Raw genomic sequence first — 22,140 nt, 5'->3', positions numbered from 1 at the left:
AGTGGTAGAGTGCTAGCCTTGAGCAGAAGAGCTGAGGGACAGTGCCCAGGCCCAGAGTTCAGGCCCCACAACCGTCAAAAAAAAGAAAGAAACCCAAATCAACATGAATTTACTGTATAACTAAATAAATTTAAAGACAAAAATATCTCTTTTGGACTGAAAAAGTAGTTAGTTCTTCTACATAAATATATATGAGGGTACAGATTGTTTTTTTCCCCCCTAGGAATGAAGGTATAAAATAAAAAATTTAAACTTTAGGCATTTCTAAGGAAAACCTTTTTCCAAAAACAAAGTTCTAAAACTCAGGAATAACAAGGGACACTACACATCAATAAAAAGAATGAACAGGAAACCATTTAAATAAATTTTACAGAACAAAAGTATGTCAGGGGATTAATATATGTCATTTATACAAGGTTGCAGAAGTGTCAAGACTTTAAAAAGTAATAATGATCAGTATTGTGTCTGGTTTAGGGATGTAATCAATCATCTGGGAGGGAGAAGGAAAAATCCTGTTAGGTGGCTATATTGATATGTCACTTAAATATGGAGGTAAACACTCATCAAGCTGGGCTTTTAGGAGCTTAGGATATGAACTATCCTGTATGCATGCTATATTCCAAGATAAAAGAAAGAATTAACAGAAGATATTTTCCTGGTCTTTATATGATATATAGTAATTTGCAAAATATGTATAATTCTCTGCAGTATTTAATTCTGATACTAAATAATAGGAATAGGAAAAAAGGCTGTAAAGGTGAAAGATAGAGAAAAAACATTGATAAAAATGGAAAACTTTGTTGTTTAATTCTCATAGTTTTCATGCATACTACTATATTAAAGCCTTTCACGTGTGTGTGTGTGTGTGTATGTATGTGTGTGTATTTGCTGCTGTTGTTGTTGTCGTTAGTTGTGGTAAGGGCTTGGGTGCTGTCCCTGAGCTATCTTGCTCAAAGCTAGTGCTACTGTTTTGGGCCACAGTGCCAATAATTAGTTTCTGAAGATGTGACATATACAATACAAATGTATGCAGCTTAAAGAAGTATAAAAACCACTAAGTATCAGTAGTAGGTTGACATCTGTAATTCTAGCTAGTTAGGAGTCTGAGATCTGAGGATCACAATTCAAAGATAGCTTGGGCAGACATCTCCAGATTGGAAAATCTAAATTTTATCTCTAACCAGCAAAAAGTAAGAATTGGCGGTATGGCTCAAGTAGTAGAGAGCTAGCATGAGTGAAAAAGCTGAGAGCACAGGTTAGAGTTTAAGCCTCTATTGGCACAAAAAAGAAAAAGAAAAGAAAAAAGAAAAAGAAAAACAAAAATATGGTCCGGTGAATTACCACTAGGTTCCAAACAAAACTCATCCAAAAACTTTAGAAGTCATACATCTCTATGTTCTTCCCAGGGGTAACCAAACACCAAACTTTTTAATCAGTCCTATGATTTTTCTTTTTGCCAGTCCAGAGGACTGAACTCTGGGCCTGGGCACTGTCCCTGAGTTTTTACTCAAGGCTAGCACTCTACCACTTGAGCCACAGCACCAGAATCAAACCCAGGGCTTCATGCATGGTAGGCAAGAACTCTACCACCAAGCCACATTCCCAGCCCCAAGTTCTATGATTTTTATGATGCTTTTATTACTCCTAGACAATACAGTTTAATTTCTCCAAGCTTCTGCTTTATATTTTACTTATTATGTATATGTCTTCTACATGATACCTATTACGCATGGATAACAGTCATCTCCAGAAATCTCAGATATAGACAGTGGAACTGATATGTCAAATAGAGTATTGTGAATGAAAATCACCATTGCGTAACATCTTTAGTAACACTAGTTGTGATTTTTTTAAAAAATTTATGCGGGCTAGGAATGTGGCTTAGTGGTACTGCTTGCCTAGCATGCATGAGGCCCTGGGTTTGATTCCTTGGTACCACAGAAACAAAAATAAATAAATGAAAATTTAAAAAAAGAAGTACATTGGAGATTTTCAATGGGTACATTTTAAAAAAGAAAAAAAAATTATATGAGATTGACCATTGTTTGAGATGTAAAGAAGCCCTGTAGTGAGTTAAATTGTGTCTCTCAAATATAAGTTAAAGTTCTAGTACTATTTGGAAATTGAGTCTTTATATGACCTCATCAACAAGAGGTCATACTGGACTAAGTTGGACACTAATCTAATCCTTAGTGTCCTCATAGAAAGGCTATGAGAGGGTCTGGGAAGGTGGCACAGTGGTAGAGCGCTTGCTTTGCATGCATGAGGCCCTGGGTTCGATTCCCCAGCACCAAATAAGCAAAAAGAAAAAAAGCCGGAAGTGGCGCTGTGGCTCAAGTGGTAGAGTGCTAGCCTTGAGATGAAGAGCTGAGGGACAGTGCCCAGGCCCAGAGTTCAGGCCCCACGACCGGACCCAAAAAAAAAAAGAAAGGCTATGAGAGGGGTCTGGGAAGGTAGCTCAGTGGTAGAGTGCTGGCCTTGCATGCACAAGGCCCTGGGTTCATTTCATCAGGACCTTATACGCAGAAAAAACCAGAAGTGGCGCTGTGGCTTAAGTGGTAAAGCGCTCGCCTTGAGCTGAAGAGCTGAGGGACAGTGCCCAGGCCCAGAGTTCAGGCCCCACACTGGAAAAATTTAAAAAAAAAAAAAAAGGCCATTAGAGGACACAAACATATATAATTCATCCTTTTATTCTTTTGGTTTTGCTTTTTTCTTTCAATTTTTACTTTTTTATTGTTATTATAAAGATGATGCACAGAGGACTTTTAGTTACATATTTCCTTTGGGACAATGTTGCCCCTTCCCTCACTCTCTCCTAGTTTCTTTTATTCTTTATTTATGTACTTATTTTTGTGCTGGTTCTGGGCCGGTTCAGGGTGCTATCCTTGAGCTGTTTTGCTCAAGGCTAACATTGTACGACTTGTGCCATGGTTCCACTTCTGGCTTCTTGGTAGTTAACTGGAAAAAAGAGTCTCATGGGGGCTGGGAAGGTGGCTCAGTGGTAGAGCGCTTGCCTTGCATGCCTGGGGCCCTGGGTTCTATTCCTCAGCACCACATAAGCAAAAAGAAAAAAGCCGGAAGTGGCACTATGGCTCAAGTGGTAGAGCACTAGCTTGAGCTGAAGAGCTGAAGGACAGCGCCCAGGCCCAGAGTTCAGGCCCCACGACTGGACCCCCCCCCCAAAAAAAAAAAAGTCTCATGGACTTTCCTGTCCAGACTGGCTTCCTAATTGCGGTCTTTAGGTCTCACATTCCTGAGCAGCTAGGGTTACAGGGCAGAGCTACAGGCACAAGACCAGTAGTTATTCCTTATCTGTGGTTTTCCATCCAATTATTGTAGTTGTTTTTGGTCAATTATGGTCCAAAATGTTAAATGGAAACATCCAGAAATAAACAATACATAAATGATGTGCTGAGTAGCATGATGCAGTTTCCTGTGGTTCTCTATGATAATTATCTATGGATAATACTGGGTTCAGTACATCCACACTGTGTAGGCTACTTCCTATTAGTCAATTAGTGGATCTTGGTTGTCAGATACAATGTCAGTGAATCAGTATATGGTTACATTGTCCTATTTTTTTTATTATTGCATATTGTTGTTAATCTCTTACAGGGCTTACTTTATAAACCTTATTACAGGCACAGAAGCATAGGAAAAAACATAGTATGTAAGATTCAGAAGTAATCCTGGTTTCCCACATGCCCTGAAGATGGAAGATCAGCATTTGAAGATGGAGTGGACCTTTAAGGAACACCAAGGATTGTCAGCAGCCTCCGGAAGCTAGGAACAGACATGGAAGATTCTCCTTCTGGGCTTCTAGATTTTGATTCACAGCTTCCTTAGCTATGTGTCATTAGTTTTCTGTTGTCTTTATGGTAATTTTTATGACAGTCATATGAAACTAATAAGTCTCCATCTTCAGCAATAAATCTATCCTAATGAAGGTATTTTTACCATGTAAATGACTGAATACAGAACAATGACTCTTTGGTAAGCTAATTTGTCATAAAATGATGAGGGAAACAACAACAAGAAAAACACAAAAACAAAAACAGAATGCTCATCCTATGTGTACCAAATTCTTATCCTTTACAAAGACAGGAAAAATACTCTTTGTTTTCCTAATATATAAAGAATCTACTTAATGTTAGTTATCATAAGTCTCATTTACTAGGTGTATTGTACATATATCTCCCATATTTAAAAACATTGGACTAGAAGGGAGGCAAACAAGCAGAGGGGGAAGGAGGTCAAATATAATAATTTATCCTGTGTGAAAGTGGAACAAAGAAACTCAGTGAGACTGGTTGAGGAAGTGGGTTATAGGGAGGAAAGAGAAGGATGGTGGTGATTGATCAAGATGTATTTATGGATATGAACAACATATTCATAAATGGACGTGTTAAAATGAAATACCCTTGTACAACTAGTTGATGCTAATAAAAACCTGAATAGTACAAGTAAAATTTTCAGGGTATAGACTGTCATTCAAATCATAGTGTAACAAGTTAAAATCATCTTTGTGGTGAAGGTGTTTGGTTTATGCAGTGTAACATTTAACACTCCAACAGACCATCAATGCATGATAATCACATGTTTATTTCCTGCAAGGAAGTGCTACAAAGTGATAAAAAGAATTAAAGTTATTACTGGGTGTCAGAAAAATTATTAACATCCCTAAAATTGTGAATAAAGATAGATAGATGAAAATTTCTTTATGAAATATCAGAGTTAATTCATGTTTTTGTTTTTGTTACCGTACTGGGGCTTGAACTCAGGGCCTAAGCACTGTCCCTCAGGCTCTTACACTCAAGGCTGGTGTTTTACCACTTGTGTCATTGCTCTACTTCTGGCTTAATTGGAGAAGAGAGTCTCATTGACTTTCCTTACTCTGGGCTTACTCTGAACTGTGATCCTTACATCTTAAACCTCCAGAGTTGCTAGGATTAAAGATGTGAGGAAGTGGTGCTATGGCTCAAGTGCAAAGGGGTACAGTGCAGACTGAGTTCAAGCCCCATGATCGATTAAAAAAAAAAAAAGGATGTGAGCCCTAGCACCCAGCTAAAAATATTCATCTTTTGTAACTTAAGGAAATACTTGAAAATGTTACTGGTAAGTTTTATATTTAAATTTGTTAACTCTAAGTAGTTGTACAATGGGTTTTAATTCAATATGTCAGTTAAGGTATGTACTATTAAAAACATATTGAAAAAGGAATCTTCAGGTGGCTACCCTTTAGGGTTGATAAACTGCAGCTTGTAGTCTTATAGGCAGTTGAATACCTAGCTTTGTATATGAAATTTTATTAGAATATAGTCACTAATGCATTTGATACTGTGCATGACTACTTTCAAGCGACCACGCAGACTATAGGGACAGAGGCCACGACCAAAGTAATTATTATATAGCCCTTCAAAGGAAAAAGTTCTTGGGCTGGGAAGGTGGCTCAGTGGTAGAGTGCTTGCCTTGCATGCATGAGGCCCTGGGTTCGATTCCTCAGCACCATATAAGCAAAAAGAAAAAAGCCAGAAGTGGCGCTGTGGCTCAAGTGGTAGAGCGCTAGCCTTGAGATGAAGAGCTGAGGGACAGTGCCCAGGCCCAGAGTTCAGGCCCCACGACCGGACCCCCCCTCCACAAAAAAGGAAAAAGTTCTTGCCTTTTTTGTTTAGCATCAAAATTCCTAACTATGATTATAAAGATTTCAACAAGATATGAAGCATAAAATGTAAGAAAATAGTTCAGTCACTGTTCAGAGCTATAGATGTTGGATGGAAATGACATTGTAAACACTATTAATATGCAGCAGAATTACCTTTATCAACAAGGACACACATGCCATTGCCTAAGACCTCTCCAGCCCTAACACAAAGACCTTATTCCCAGAATAGAATGAGTTTTGACAACTTTTCTACTTACAGATGTTCTTCAAGCTTCTTTTTTAGAAGTATTGACTGAAAATGAAAAATAAAAATTAATTACTTGAAAATTTTAACCAACAAATTATTTTTAAAAATTTAAGAATATAGTAGAAACAAAGTTTGCTCTCAGTAATTTCTTTGGTCAAAGAGCTCAAAAAGCAATGTATTCTACTTTACTTCTCTTGAATAAAAGAAGAGAGCTGTCCGTAAGTGCAGGTGATTAGTATAAAATACCTAGAAATGGAATATTTAACTCCTTTACTGATAGTCAGATAAGGACTTTCCAAGTAACTTTGATAAAGATTCAACATTCCTGGACTCAATAGGCCAATAAATACCCTAATAATAGACTTATCCTAAGACAGACTTATCTTCTGTATTTTTATCCTTGTATCATAATAAGATCTTGGATCAATTTCTATATATGTACAGAACTATGTACATTTTCACTTATGCACAGTTATAAATAATTTACAAGATTGTATGGGAAATGTGGAAAATGGCAATTATGCACAGATTTTAATTTGGTGGTGAATGCAGCTTAGATTTGATTTTTTAAAAAAACTTTCTCCTGCTAGGCACCAGTTGCTCATGTCTGTAATTTCAGCTACTCAGGAGGCTGGTATATGAGGACCATGGTTTAAAGCCAGCCAGGCAGGAAATTAGCTAGCCTTGAGCAAAATAGATCAGGGACAGCACCCAAGACACACACACTCTTCCTGAAAAACATATTAAAATACAAAAAGACAGTAACTTCACTACTTTTGATTATTGCTTATTTTCTTTAGTACAGAGGATACAATGTAATTTTTAAAAAGTTTAATTATGTACAAAATGTATATGTACAAATTAATTAAACTCTAACAAAGTTAATTTTAACTCTTAGTTGATGTTATAATAATTAAATATGCCAAGCACTATGGTAGAGCATGTCATGTACAAATGCCTTGTATATATATCTGACAACACTGTAATATTAGCCCCATCTTACAAAGGAGTAAGAGATGACTGAAAATATTTACTAGCTTTTAAGTAGCAGATCTCAATTTAAAACCTAGGTTTTCTAGTCTTCATAGTCTGCTCTCTCATCTTTTCTATGCTACAAGGTCTCTCCAAAGGGAACACTGGTACTGTTAAAATGTGTGCAAGAGGGCTGGTAGAGCGCTTGCCTTGCATGCATGAGGCCCTGAGTTCGATTCCTCAGCACCACATAAGCAAAAAGAAAAAAGCCGGAAGTGGCGCTGTGGCTCAAGTGGTAGAGCGCTAGCCTTGAGCTGAAGAGATGAAGGACAGTGCCCAGGCCCAGAGTTCAGGCCCCACGACTGGACCCCCCCACAAAAAAAATGTGTACAAGAAGAGGCAGATTGCAATTGGAAGCTATTATCAAAGTAACTTACATAAATAAACTATCGAAACAGCAAGGTATGGGTGAGATGTGGGAAGAGACCCACATCTGAAGGACAGACTTTTCTAGGGTTTAACTTTTTATAACTTTTGTTTTTGTGTGCTGGTTCTGGGGCTTGAACTCAGGGCCTGAGTGACGTCCCTGACCTCTTTAGCTCAAGGGTAGTGCTCTACTTCTTGAGCCACAGCTCCACTTCCAGATTTTTGGTGGTTAACCAGGGATAAGAGTTTCATTGACTTTCTTGTCCTGGCTGACTTCAAAGGAGGATCCTTAGATCTCAGCCTCCTGAGTAACTAGGATTATAGGTATGTACTACCATCACCTGGCTTTTGCTAAAAGATTCATTTTGCATACAATTGTCTTAATTTAAAATGTCAGTATTGTCACCTATGATATCAGATAAATATATAAATCTAAGAAGTAGTAAATACATGAAAACAAGCAGAAAACCATACTTACAATAGCCTTGAGCAGAAACCATGCCAAGAGACAGAGAAGACATATTAGTATGAAGCAGACACAGCAATCAAGAGAAGTAACAATTTAGTAATTTATGAACATTAAGTAAAAGATACATTTTTCCCCCAGAACTGTACATTTTCATTCTTCTATGGATTCCTCATCCTGTCTTGGTCTCTGGAGTTTTATATACTGTGGCTATCTCAAATTATCCATATGATTAGATCTAACAAGGCTTTTCTGCACCCATACTAAAAGCAAATGACATAAAAATAATAAAAATATGCAAAAAAACCTATTCTGACCTAAGATATGAGAAGACTGTTACAGAAAAAGGCAGAAAATTATGTTGCTCTTCACAGAGGGGACCAATCCATTTGGAAGGTTACTCTTCAGATACAATACTGTAAGTGAGTGAAGAGAAAAGCAAGTGAGTGAAGAGAAAAGCAAGACAAAAACCATCAAGGCATTTGAAGAAGAGCCTTGAAACAGAGAGTTTTCACCTGAATCTAGTCTACAGACAGAAAAGAGCTCAGAGGGAACTTCTGCTTAGGTTAGAACCAGATAACATTACCAGATAGGCTGTGGCAAACTTCCTTCCTTCCTTTTTTCTCTCTTCTTTCTGTCTTTCTTTCTTTTTCTTTCTTTCTCTTTCTTTTTTTTAAAGGAATAAACTCTGCTGGGCTCAAACTGTAATCCTAGCTACTTAGGAGGCTGAGATCTAGACAATTATGGTTCAAAGACAGCCTGGAGATGTGGCGTAAGTGGCAGAACACCAGTTTATTTCAATGGAAAAAAGATAAGTAGGTTTATACTTACATGCCAGAGATTATAGCAACTTACAATTTAACAGGAAAACCAAACAGCTGGCTGAAGCAAAGATGGATCAGCAAAATTTGCTTCCCCCTCTACATTATTTTGAGCACTTTATAAGTCTTAATTATACTTTTCAATAAATGTAAAGCATTTGCCAGTAATAACTTATTTATACTTTGACTAGAAACTGAGTAACAATGTGCTATCTAATCCCTGTAAAGGATGGTTTGCATGTAGAAGTGAAGAAAACCATGGATTTCCTGTCTTCAACAGCTCAACACAGTGTTATTTTCCATGGAGTATATGCCATCACAGAAGAGTTGTGCTGTAATATGTAGACTACTAAAGAAATCTTTAAAACTTCAGCATGGGGAAGTAGACATGTAGGAGGAATTTAAAATTATAGAGATATTGGCATTCTAGGGATGGCATTATTTTTTTTCTTTTTTTGGGGGGGGTTGGGTCGTGGGGCCTGAACTCTGGGCCTGGGGGCTGTCCCTCAGCTCTTCAGCTCAAGGCTAGCGCTCTACCACCTGAGCCACAGCATCACTTCCGGCTTTTTTCTTTTTGCTTATGTGGTGCTGATGAATCGAACCCAGGGCCTCGAGCATGCAAGGCAAGCGCTCTACCACTGAGCCACCTTCCCAGCCCCTAGGGATGGCATTATTTTCTTAAATATCAAGTTTGCACTAAAAATTACCAGTGAAACATCCCTCTCTCTCTTTCTGCCCTAGGGTTTGAATGCAGAGCCTCGTGCTTGCTGGACAGGTACTCTACCCCTGAAGCCATACCTTTTTTTCTCTCTCTCCTTTCCTGCCCGCTTCCTTCTTTTTCTCTCTCTCATATTCTCCTCTCCTACTAAGGCTTCAACTCAGGGCCTCATGCACTAAGCCACATTTTCAGTCCAGCTTTTCTTCTAGTTAATTGATGATAAAGTCAGGTGAACTTTTCTGCCTGGGCTATCTCGAAATCAGTTTTGGGCCTCTTGAGTAGGTAGGATTACAGGCATGAGTCATTGGTTCATGGCTCTCTCTCTCTCTCTGTCTATCTCTCTCTTTTTTTGTTTTCATTTTAACCAGAGGAAAAACATCCCCATATTTTGCCTCGAAGTTGAAATTCAAAACATAAAGTCTCAATTCCTTAGCTGATAATTTTTCAGCAAAGTAAATATGAAAGAGTCAATATAGTCTGGCCCTTTTCACAAGGAATGCTAGTAAAAAGGAAAAAAAATGTGTCTTTTTTATAACTAGTATAACACCAAATTATTCTGATAGAGACCATCTTCCAAAAGAAAAGTTATGCTTTTCTCAACATTTTGAAAATTTTGGACCATGGTAGTGCATATTAAAACTTACATCTTCTGCTTTAGAGCCTTGATCCTGTAAAGATTTTTGTAGTTCTTCAACTTGTGATTGCACTTCTAGAAGTCTTTGATTCACGAGCCTAGAAATCAAATATACATTAATTTTCTAAGTATAGGCTTGTTATACCATTTTTCCTTTGGCTGTCTTGTTGATTACAGAGAAAACATCATAGCAAATGAAAGCCTAATGTTATAAATAGCAGCCTCATTTATGAGTAAAGTTTATTTTTCATATGCTTCAAATTTCTGTTTTATTCCTCTTCCTTTTCTTGGTAAAACATAGAGCTATACATACATACGTACATACATGCACACAATACATATATACACAAAAATACATATATAGTTCGATTAAAAATGCAGATAAGAAAACAAAACAAAACCAAAATATACACAAAACTCAAAGGAATACAGTACATATAAAATTTAGGACACTATAAAGTATCTCCAATTTCCAATGAGTTGGCTAACTCTAGAGCTAGAATCCTAGTGGCATGTGTCTGAAAGCCAGAGACCTATTCTTCTGGCCTTGAGGATATTACAGACTGACTAGCACAGGGCCTCAACAGGCAGGGTGGACTGTAGTTCTAACATACCCTCAGCTTATCAACTTGGGTATGTGCTCTGCCTTTTTACTTGAATCTTAAAAGTGTGACTGGCACTACCTCACAGTGTTTGTTAATGTGCGTGGGATTTTGAATGATGATTCCAAATGTAATGTATTGTTAAACAAATTTAAACAAATTATTTCAGTATTTGTCTGAAATTCATTTCAGTGTGTTTATGAAAACTACATGCTCAGCATAGGATGGAGCTATCCCTGCCCCCAAGAAATGTACAGTCAAATGGAGAGGCAAAAAAACCCCAAACCCCCAAAACAAAAAAGAACAACAAATACAATAATATAGTTATTTCAAAGCAGTTTACAAAGACACACAGAAATCATGACTGTTCAGAAAATCAACAACTCCATGGAGGAGGTAGAGTAGGCTTAACTTCAACTGAAACTGTAATAGCAAATAAAATACTTCTGTGGTTAAGGTTGAGAGATAATTCAAGACACTTAAGATTATGTCCAGAGATGCATAGAAAAATGAGAAAATACAAAATTCAAGAATGGTATGAGGAAAAAAAAGAATAGTATGAGGAAAAGGCTGAAATCAGAAGAGGAACAATCAGACAATATCCCTTTCACTTAGTATCAAATACTAAGTATGTGCAATATATCACATAATCAACAATTCTCAAATTTGGCCCAAACAGGAATAACCAAAACAAACTTTAATAATGGCAATCACACAAACTCCTAAGTTCTCCAGCTTACTGTGCTGTGTTCTCTATTAGATCAGTTCTACTTCCTAGGTTTTGGGTTGATATTAAAGACTTGCAAGAAGAGGAAAATATAAAAATTTAGAATACACACACTGCATTTTAGACTGTGAACTATTACTAAAAAGGTCAGCCATGCCAAATACAGTGGCTCACATCTGAAATTTTTGCTATTCAGGAGGGAGAAATTAAATGCCAGGAAAGAAGTTCAAGAGACTACCCATTTTAACCAATAAAACTCTGAGAGTGTAGTAATCAAAACAGCTTGGTACTGGCACAAGAACAGACCTGAGGGCCAATGGAATAGAACTGAAGACCCAGAAATGAACCCACAGACCTATAGCCATCTAATCTTCGATAAGAGAGCTAAAATAATAGAATTGAACAAAGACAGCCTCTTCAGTAAATGGTGCTGACAAAATGGGTTAAACACCTGTAGAAAACTAAAGCTAGATCCTTATATATCACTTGCACTAGAATCAACTCCAAATAGATCAAAGACCTCTAAGTCAAAGCAGATACCCTGAAAACATTATGATAAGGAATAGGAGAAACTCTAGGGCTCCTTGGCACAGGCTGAATTTTTCTAAATAAAGACCCAGAAACACAACAAAGAAAGTTTGGACAAATGGGATTGCATGAAACTGCAGAGTTTCTGCATGGAAAAGGACATAGCTAGCAAGATCAATAGAAAGCCCACGGATTGGGAGAAGATCTTTACTACCAATACAACGGACAAGGGTCTCTAAAATATAGACACATGAAGAAATACTCAACTTCTCTGGCCATAAAAGAAATACAAATTAAACAAAATTGAGATTCCACCTTACCCCAGTTAGAATGGCTCTAATCAAGAAATCTAGTAACAACAGATGCTGGAGGGGATGTGGCCAAAAGGGAACCCTAATGCATTGTTGGTGGGAGTGTAAACTTGTTCAACCACTTTGGAAAGCAGTATGGAAGTTCCTCAAAAAACTACACATATAGCTCCCCTATGACCCAGCAATCCCACTTTTAGTCATTTCCCCAAACAATCACAAACAAGGCTATACTAAAGCTACCAGCACAACTGTGTTTATCGCAGCATTATTTACCATAGCTAAGATATGGAACCAACCCAGATGCCCCGCAGTAAGTAGATGAGTGAAGAAAATGTGGTATATATACACAATGGAATTCTATGCCTCCATCAGAAAGAATGACATTGCCCCATTTGTTAGGGAATGGAAAGACTTGGAAAAAATTATACTAAGTGAAGTAAGCCAGGCCTAAAGAAACATAGGTCCCATGGTTTCTCTTATTTGCAATAACTAGGACAAGCCGAAAAAGTAAAAAACTATGTACATATGACCATATAAGATGATGCTAAGCGAAATGAACCCCAAGATATGGACACAAGTGGTTTTATCTTTCTTGCTGTTGTTTTTAATGTATTTATAATGTACATGTGATTTTTTTTTTTGTTTCTTTTGTATGTTCTTTCCCCATGGTATAATTCCTGTTTTCTCTGTATTTGATTCCAGTGCTCTGCATCTTGTATATACATTTTACTAATTTGGAGAGCGGTAGGGAAATAACAAAATGCTGAAATAAGGATACAGGTTGACCCATTGTAACAATGTGATATACAAGATACTATGTTGAAAACTTACTTTACAACTTGGGGATGGAGGAAGGAGTAAGGGAGGTGGGGAGGGAAGGAATGGCAAGGGAAAAACAAAGGAGGGTGTAACAATGCTTGATAGAAAATGTACTCATTACCTTACTCATGTAACTGTAACCCCTCTGTAAAGTATTTTTACAATTAAAATCTATACAAAAAAATCGGAAAGTGATGGCATTTCAATTGTAATAATTAAGAGACAGGTAGTATAAAGAGGAGGAACACAGTCCAGGAAAACCCTGGCAAAAACAGAGTATTTGAAAAATAGCTATAACCAAAAAGTAATATGGGTGTACTTCCTGTACTCCAGGACCAGAACAAAAAAAAAAAGAAAAAAGGAAAAGAAAAGAAACCTAAAAAAAAGCACTAAATGAATGATTTAGTGATAGTATACCTGCCTAGCAAGAACAAAGGTCCTGAGTTCAGACCCTAGTACCACCAAAATTAAATACATACATACAGACAAAATGGCCATACTACCTAAACAATTTATAGATTCAATGCAATCCCCAAATCCCAATAACATTCCTCATATAAAAATAGAATAATCCTAAAATTCATGTACCAAAGATTTTGAATGGTCAAAGCAATCATGAAGAAGAGGACCAGTGCTAAAGGAACCACAACCATACTTGATTACAAAAGATAGCAGAGCATAATAACAGATCCATAGGCCAAAGGAACAGTATGGAGAAGCTGGAAAATAAATCCACTCCTTTTAAGCCAACTGATTTTTGGAAGAGGTGCCAAAAAACATCCACTGAAGAAAAGATAGCCTCTTTAACAAATGGTGCTTGAAAAATCCCTAAGTAGAAGGGTTTTACTCTTAAGTAAACCATAATCTCTCACCATATAAAAAAATCAACTCAAAATGGACCAAAATCCTTAATTTAAGCCTAGAAACTTTGAAACTATGAGAAGAAAACACAAAAGGAAACACTTCAAGATAATGGCATAGGCAGTAATTTCCTAGATAGGAATTCAGTAGCTCAGGAAACAAAAGCTAGAACTGACAAATGAAATTATAGACATAGAAAAAAATGCTCATGGGCTGAGAAGGTGGCTCAGTGGTAGAGTGCTTGCCTTGCATGCTCAAGGCCCTGGGTTCGATTCCTCAGCACCACATAAGCAAAAAAAAGAAAAAAGCTGGAAGTGGTGCTCTGGCTCAAGTGGTAGAGCGCTAGCCTTGAGCTGAAGAGCTGAGGGACAGCACCCAGGCCCAGAGTTCAGGCCCCACGACCAGACCCCCCCCACAAAAAAAAAGAAAAAAAGAAAAAAAATGCTCAATATCTCTAGCTATCAGGGAAACTAAACAAATGGAAACTACAATGAGATGTCATCTCATCCTGGTTAGAGTATCTATTACTTAGAAGGTAAAAATGCTGGCAAGGACATAGAGATGAAGGAATTCTATTATACTTCTGAAGGAAATACAAATTAGAGCCACTAAAGAATCAGCACAGGGATTCACCAAAATACTAAAAAATAGAATTATCATATGATCCAGCTGAAGTCAGCATACAATACAGATAGCTACATACTCATGTTTATTACAGCACTATTCACAACAGCCAACTAATGGAATCGGCCTAGAATGACTGAATTTAAAAAATACGGTATGTATAAACAATGAAGTTTTATTTAACTGTTAAGAGCATAATCCTACCATTTGCAGAAAAGTGATGGGAACTGAAAGGTCAACATGTTAAGTTGAAATAAGTCAGATAGATAAAGACAAGCAGTTGCATATTTTCTCTCATATTAGAACCTTAGGTTAAAAAAAAAAAAGGAAGCCGGGCGCTGGTGGCTCACACCTGTAATCCTAGCTACTCAGGAGGCTGAGATCTGAGGATCGCGGTTCAAAGCCAGCCCGGGCAGGAGAGACCTTGAGACTCCTATCTCCAATAAACCACCAGAAAACCGGAAGTGGCACTGTAGCTCAAGTGGTAGAGCGCTCGCCTTGAGCTGAAGAGCTGAGGGACAGCGCCCAGGCCCAGAGTTCAAGCCCCACGCCCGAAAAAAAAAAAAAAAAAAAAAGGAAAAGTCTACAAATAAAAGAGGGATTATTAGGGTCTGGGTCTCTTATTTCCAATTAACCATCAAAAAGCCACAAGAGGAGCTGTGACTCAAGTGATAGAGCCACAGCACAAAATCTCAGGGACAGCACCTAGGCCCTGCCAGGACTGGCAAAAAAAGAAAAAAAAAAAAAAGCATCCCAGAGGCAAAAACTAGTAAGGGGCGCCCACAAAATACCCAAAGCACAGACTGTAAGACTACTGGATGCTATAACCTTTCTTTCTCCATCTTTGCTAATTTTAATTCTTTTTTTTTTTTTGGGTCCAGTCATGGGGCCTGAACTCTGGGCCTGGGCGCTGTCCCTCAGCTCTTCAGCTCAAGGCTAGCACTCTACCACTTGAGCCACAGAGCCACTTGCGGCTTTTTTCTTTTTTGCTTATGTGGTGCTGAGGAATCGAACCCAGGGCCTCATGCATGCAAGGCAAGCATTCTACCACTGAGCCACCTTCCCAGCCCCTCTAATTTTAATTCTTATCCATTTTTTTTTTGGCCTGGCTGGACATTGTAATTTTATTTTTTATTTTTAAAATAGTTTATTGCTGTTACAGAGGTGATATACAGAGGGATTGCAATTACATGAGTCAGGTAATGAATACATTTCCTTTCATATAGTGTCTTCTGTTCCCTCATCCTCTCCCAGTCCCTCATTCTCTTCCAGTCCCTCCCTCCTGTCTCATGATGTATAGTTCACTTTCATCAGTGTCCAGTGAGCTCCACTGCTGTACTTATTCAACCTTTTTCTCTTCAGTTCTCTCTCTCTTTCTCTCTCTCTTTTGCTGGTCCTAGGGCTTGAACTCAGGACCTGGGCAATGTCCCTAAGCTTCTTTGTACTCAAGGTTAGTGCTCTACCACTTGAGCCACAGCACCACGTAAGGCTTTTTTTAGTAGTTCATTGGAGGTAAGAGTCTCCAGCCCTCACTATATTTCTAAGAGTTCATGTACAAAAATGTTTTCCAGTTCATGCTCAATGATATTCTTTTAATCAGTTTCATATCTCCACAGCTTGAGAACTTAAACCTACAGGAAGAATGGAAAGATACAGAAAAGTCACAATTGTTACTTGAGGGCTGGGAAGGTGGCTAAGTGGTAGAGCCCTTGCCTTGCATGCCTGAGGCCCTGGGTTCAATTCCTCAGCACCACATAAGCAAAAAAGAAAAAAAGCCGAAAGTGGCGCTGTGGCTCAAGTGGTAGAGTGCTAGCCTTGAGCTGAAGAGCTGAGGGACAGCGCCCAGGCCCAGAGTTCAGGCCCTACAACCGGGTTACTTGAGAAGATTGACTCCTACCTGAGAAATATAAAGTCAAGCATAAAAGAACACAGATCTGTCAAAACAGAAAATTATTAATAAAAATGTCAAATCTACTGGTGCTGGTGGCCATGCCTATAATACTAGCTATTAAGGAGGCTGAGATTTGAGGATCTTAGAGCAGAAAAATTCACCAGACTATATCTCCAAGTAGTCAGCAAAATGATGGACTGCAGATATATCTCAAGTAGAAACAGGGCACCAACTGTGAGTGAACATAGCTGAGCACAAGGCCCTGAGTTCAAATCCCTGAAAAGAAGAATATATCATGGCCATGAGAAAAAAGACTATGTGATTACAATTGTTATCTGTAAAGGATTTCAGAAACAGAAATGTGCTAAGAGACAAGTCAAACAAAATATGAAAAGTAACCTGTCAGAGAAAACTGCTGATTTTAATATAATTGGCTTTAAAAGAATGCATTAACCAAACACACCAAAAACATTTGAGTAGAATAGTGATTGCTTGGTTAAACTTCTATATTCTTTTTTTTTTTTTGGTTGTTGGTCATGGGGCTTCAACTCTGGGCTTGGGCATTGTCCTTGCGCTCTTCAGCTCAAGGTGAGCACTCTACCACTTGAGCCACAGTGCCACTTCCAGTTTTCTGGCAGTTAATTGGCAATAAAGAGTCTCATGGACTTTCCTGCCTGGGCTGGCTTTGAACTGTGATCCTCATATATCAGCATCCTGAGCAGTTAGCATTACAGGCTTGAGCCACAGTGCTGGCCTACAGTGATTTTTTTAAACAGCCAGTGAGAAAGGGATAGGGTTTAACCTGATCATAAACTACAAAATACAATTGTAAAAGATTGGAATTGAAGATTAGCTTGCTATTTATTTATTTTTGTTGGTCATGGGGGCTGAACTCTGGGCCTAGGAGCTGTTCCTCAGCTCCTCAACTCAAGGCTAGCACCCTACCATTTGAGCCACAGCTCCACTTCCGGCTTTTTTCTGCGTATGTAGTGCTGAGGAATCAAATCCAGGGCCTCATGCATTCGAGGCAAGCACTCTACCACTGAGCCACCTTCCCAGACCCTAGCTTGCTTTTTAATTATCTTTTTTTTTTTTTTTTTTTACTTTTTGGAGAGAAGTATAGATTGAATTGAGAACCATCATACTAAGCAAAACACTATAACTTGAGCTATTCTACTAGCAACACTATAACTTGAGCTATTCTACTACCTCTTTTTAAAAAAATTTGTTTTAGAGATGGAATCTTGATACTTTGTCTGGGCTGGCCTTGGCCTTAAGATCTTCCTGCTTCTATTTCCAAAGTAGTGGAATTATAGGCACACACCACCATATATAGATAATCCTCTAGATAATCCTATTAGAAAGACTACAGCTTTGGTATCATCTTGAACAAATTAAGAGGATGATGTTGCTATAAAGAGTATGAGTAGGGATGGGGTGGGGAAAGAAGGAAAACAGTGGAAGGGGTGACACTGATCAAGATTCATTGTATTTAGATATACTGCTTTGTTGAATAGTATCTCCTTTGTATAACTACTTAGAAATAAAAATAAAATTAAAGAGAAAAAAGAGCATGAGAAGGCCTGAAATGGGGAAAAATAAGGGAGCACAATGGAAGGGGTAACATTGATCAAGATGCACTGTACTTATAACCTGACATGTGAAATTACAACGCCTTTTTACAATTACTTATTTTTTTTTTAAAAAAAGCATGCTACTCTTTGGTAAGTCCAAAAGCAAAGAAATAGATTACTGTCAAAAGGAAGTACAATAGCTCATGGCCATTTTAAAAATACAATTCAAATCTCTGTTTAAGGGAATCACAATCAAGGCAAAGAAGGAGAAGCTGTGCTGAAGCTGACTCATATATACTATACCTATTCTCTGTCTCCAGTTCATTCTTGCGTAAGTTTGCATCATCTAGAAGGCTCTGCAATAAGGCAATTTTTTCATTGTCTGAACCCTCTTGATGAATTTTTAGCATCTTATTCTCATGTTGGAGCCGAATAAGTTTCTCCCTGAAGGAGTAAAATAAAAACCGATTACCTGATACATTAATTCAATACGGGTAGAAAAATAAGCCATACATAGTTACAGAGTCAATACACAGACTACAAATGAAAAATAATGAAGTACCTGCAATAAGTTCTTTTCAAAATGAATAATCTGAGATTATAAACATCAATTTTCTAAACATTATTATTTATTTTGTGGGGCTTGAGAACACTGGGTCTGGGCGCTGTTCCTCAGCTCTTCAGCTCAAGGCTAGTTCTACCACTTGAACCACAGTGCCACTTCCGGTTTTCTGGTAGTTTATTGGAGATAAGTCTCATGGACTTTCCTTCCTGGGCTGGCTTTGAACTGTGATCCTCAGATCTAGCCTCCTTAGTATGAGCCACCGGTGCCCAGCTATATTATGACTTTTAATGAAGGAATTTCCAAATTTTACTTCCTTCCTGACTCTAATATTTAAGATATGATTAATATATTTGTTCTTTGGTTCCCATGGGAAAACATGATCTCTAAATACATGCTCTTGAATGACCAAAATATACTCTTGCTGGTAAAATACACTCAGTGAGGACTGTCTTTGAATATACAGTATGCCCACTCCAACATATATATGTAAAACTATTCTTACAAGTCAGAGTAGTAAAATCAGGTCACTGAATTGTATCATTTGTGCTACTGCCACACAACATTTACTCAGAACTTGTCAACACATGTACTGCAGGAAAGGTATAACTGAAAATTAACTTGTTTTAACGATATAATCCACTCTTTTCTTTCCAGAGGAAAGAGCCTCATAGAGACAGTACTATCAGATACCAGACAATATGAAAAACTGTCCTTACTATGTAAAACAAACAAAAAACCCAAAATGAAAAAATACTTCTAATTTTGTGAACACCATAAGTTTTATAAAAAACACTTTCACTTTTGCTATTAAAATGATTCATGTTTGTGATTCAATTCAAAAAATTAAAGTTCTTCTTTTTTTTTGTTAGTCCTGGGGTGCTGCCCCTGAGCTTTTATACTCAAGCCCAGTGCACTACCACTTTAAGCCACAGTGCCATTTCCAGCATTTTGGTAGTTAATTGGAGATAAGAGTCTCATGGACTTTCCTGCCTGGGCTGACTTTGAGCCTAGGTCTTCACCTCTCAGCCTCTTGAGTAACTAGGATTATAGACATGAATTAACCAATGCCTAAGAAGAAGTTAATATATTTTATATGTAGGAAGCATTGACTTTATATTGCTCAATTATAAAGTAAATACATTTGCTGTATAAATAAAAGTATAAAAAAGTATAAATAAAAAGAAAATCCCTTTAACTCAATGTTGCAAAATGATTGTTGAAACATAGCCTTTTAATTCTGTTCTGATACATTTTTTTTTCTTTTTTGGTGCTGGTCCTGGGGCTTGAACTCAAAGCTTGTGTGCTGTATAACTGAGTTTCTGTGCTCAAGGCTAGCATTTTCTCACTTGAGCCATAGCTCTGTATCTGGCCTTTTGGTGGTTAATTGGAGGTAAAGTATCTCACAAACATTCCTGCCTGAGCTGGCTGGCTTTGAGCCATGAGTCTCAGATCTCAACCTCCTGAGTAGCAAGAACTATAGGCCTAAGCACTTGGTTGATACAATTTTTTATTCAAAAAAAGTGACCAACAAATACACTGCACATACAAATGGACATGTTAAATTGGACACCTCCTTTACAACTATTTAAAGATAACAATTAAAAAGACTGATCATACAATATATGTTGCATTGGAACTTGTCACTTAAGTTAAAAAATCTCATAATCTTTTCTTTTTTTTTTGTCGGCCGTGGGGCTTGAACTCTGCACCTGGGCACTGTCCCTCAGCTCTTCAGTTCAAGGCGAGCACTCTACCACTTGAGCTACTGCGCCACTTCCGGTTTTCTGGTGGTTTTTATTGGAGATAGGAGTCTCATAATCTCTCCTGCCCGGGCTGGCTTTGAACAGTGATCCTCAGATCTCAGCCTCCTGAGTAGGTAGGATTACAGGTGTGAGCCACCAGCACCTGGCTATAATCTTTTCAATTATTCTTCAGTATTTTAACCATATATTAGGATATATAAAATAGTAATTATTTAATCATGCTTTTAATTATTTAATAATTAAAATATAAATATTATTAAATAACACCTAATTATTAAATATTTATTATCAATTATGAACTTTATAGGTTGATGATGATTAGCTTTATACTACTTGTGTATATAATTTGATTATTTTGTTAAGATTAATATCCAGAAAAGTAATTATCTTAGACAAGAAAAATATACTGGTTATTTGCTCTGGAGTTATACCACTTTATCTTTCATCCTAAAGTTGAGGCTCCTAATTTTTAATGTCCTTACTATCAATGTAAAATATCTAACATTAACCTAATATCTATGACATATGTTGAGAAATTTTCATCAGTATTTACCATTTCATTTTGTTGATAGCTCTTTTGGATATAGGAAAATTATGACTTTTGGTGATATAAAATAGTGCTTCAAAGCACAGAAATATATAGTAAAAGATAAGATGTTCCTAGTCTTGATGTTGCATTATACTCCTTATGTTTGCTAAGCTTAAATCCCAACCAATAAAATGAGTACTTGAATAGTTATTTCAATTTTTCAAGATAAAAAGCTCATATAACAATTACTTATTTAAAATTTCAAAAATGTTATCAAAAAAGAATCAAAACTAGTGACCATTTTAGAAAGGGACATACAGATCCAAAAAAGGTAAAAGCCATGCTCAGAATGGTTCGTTTTTCTGGCTGCTTGGTTCCCTCCTCCATTTTTCATTCATATACACAAAAGGTAGGAAAAGAATTTTTTAAATGCTATGGCTAGCTGGGCACCTGGTGGCTCACGCCTGTAATCCTAACTACTCAGGAGGCTGAGATCTGAGGATTGCAATTCAAAGCCTGCCTGGCAGGAAAGTCCTTCAGGCTCTTATCTCCAATAAACCACTCAGAAACCCAGAACTGGCACTGTGGCTCAAGTGCTCTAGCCTTGAGCTGAAGAGCTGAGGGACAGTGCCCAGGCCCAGCTTTCAAGCCCTAGGACTGACAAAAACAAAAACAAAACAAAACAAAAATGCTATGGCTGATAGAGTGCTTGCCTCGAATGCATGAGGCCCTGGGATCAGCACCACATAAACTGAAAAAGCCACAAGTGGCGCCGTGGCTCAAGTGGTAGAGCGCTAGCCTTGAGCTGAAGAGCTGAGGGACAGCACCCAGGCCCAGAGTTCAAGCCCTATGACCAACAACAACAAAAAATGCTATAGCTAAATAAAATAGTTAGGTACTATGGAAGAGTACAGATAGGAAGATTTTCTTTGATCTACAGCACTGTATCTTTCTCAGATTATTCTAAGAGATTAGTAGAAAAAAAAACTCAATTATTTTACAGGCTAATAACTCTTATCTTTGAAACAGGTATTTTCATTGCTAAATGTTCACTGAGGTTATCCAAGCATAGGATATATTAGTGTGCTATGTATGTCTTAAATACTATCAAAATGAGAAAAATGTCTGTTGGATGCCAGAGAAGAAAACGCACTGAAAAACTGAAAATTCAATATGGAGTTCATTTTATTTTTTATTTTTTTTGGGTCCAGTCGTGGGGCCTGAACTCTGGGCCTGGGTGCTGTCCCTCAGCTCTTCAGCTCAAGGCTAGCGCTCTACAACTTAAGCCACAGTGCCACTTCCGGCTTTTTTCTTTTTTGCTTATGTGGTGCTGAGGAATCGAACCCAGGGCCTCATGCATGCAAGGCAAGTGCTCTACCACTGAGCCACCTTCCCAGCCC

At 37.7% G+C, this 22,140-nt stretch overlaps 1 protein-coding gene across 1 annotated transcript in view; it reads right to left on the bottom strand.

The window, feature by feature from the left end:
- Positions 1-22,140, bottom strand: part of Hook3 (hook microtubule-tethering protein 3) — a 138,870-nt gene that overhangs the window by 16,928 nt on the left and 99,802 nt on the right. The window contains exons 14-16 of the mRNA XM_013024428.1: positions 18,187-18,355; positions 9,957-10,044; positions 5,920-5,954 (exon numbers count right to left, since the gene is read on the bottom strand). Coding sequence (XP_012879882.1) covers positions 5,920-5,954; positions 9,957-10,044; positions 18,187-18,355 — 292 coding nt within the window. The remainder of the gene's footprint in view (positions 1-5,919; positions 5,955-9,956; positions 10,045-18,186; positions 18,356-22,140) is intronic.

The sequence above is a fragment of the Dipodomys ordii genome, unplaced genomic scaffold (genome assembly GCF_000151885.1).
Source record: "Dipodomys ordii isolate 6190 unplaced genomic scaffold, Dord_2.0 Scaffold4, whole genome shotgun sequence".
Lineage (NCBI taxonomy): Eukaryota > Metazoa > Chordata > Mammalia > Rodentia > Heteromyidae > Dipodomys > Dipodomys ordii.
The sequence above is the reverse complement of the archived record's forward strand: the minus strand, read 5'-3'. Positions and strand labels throughout refer to the sequence as shown.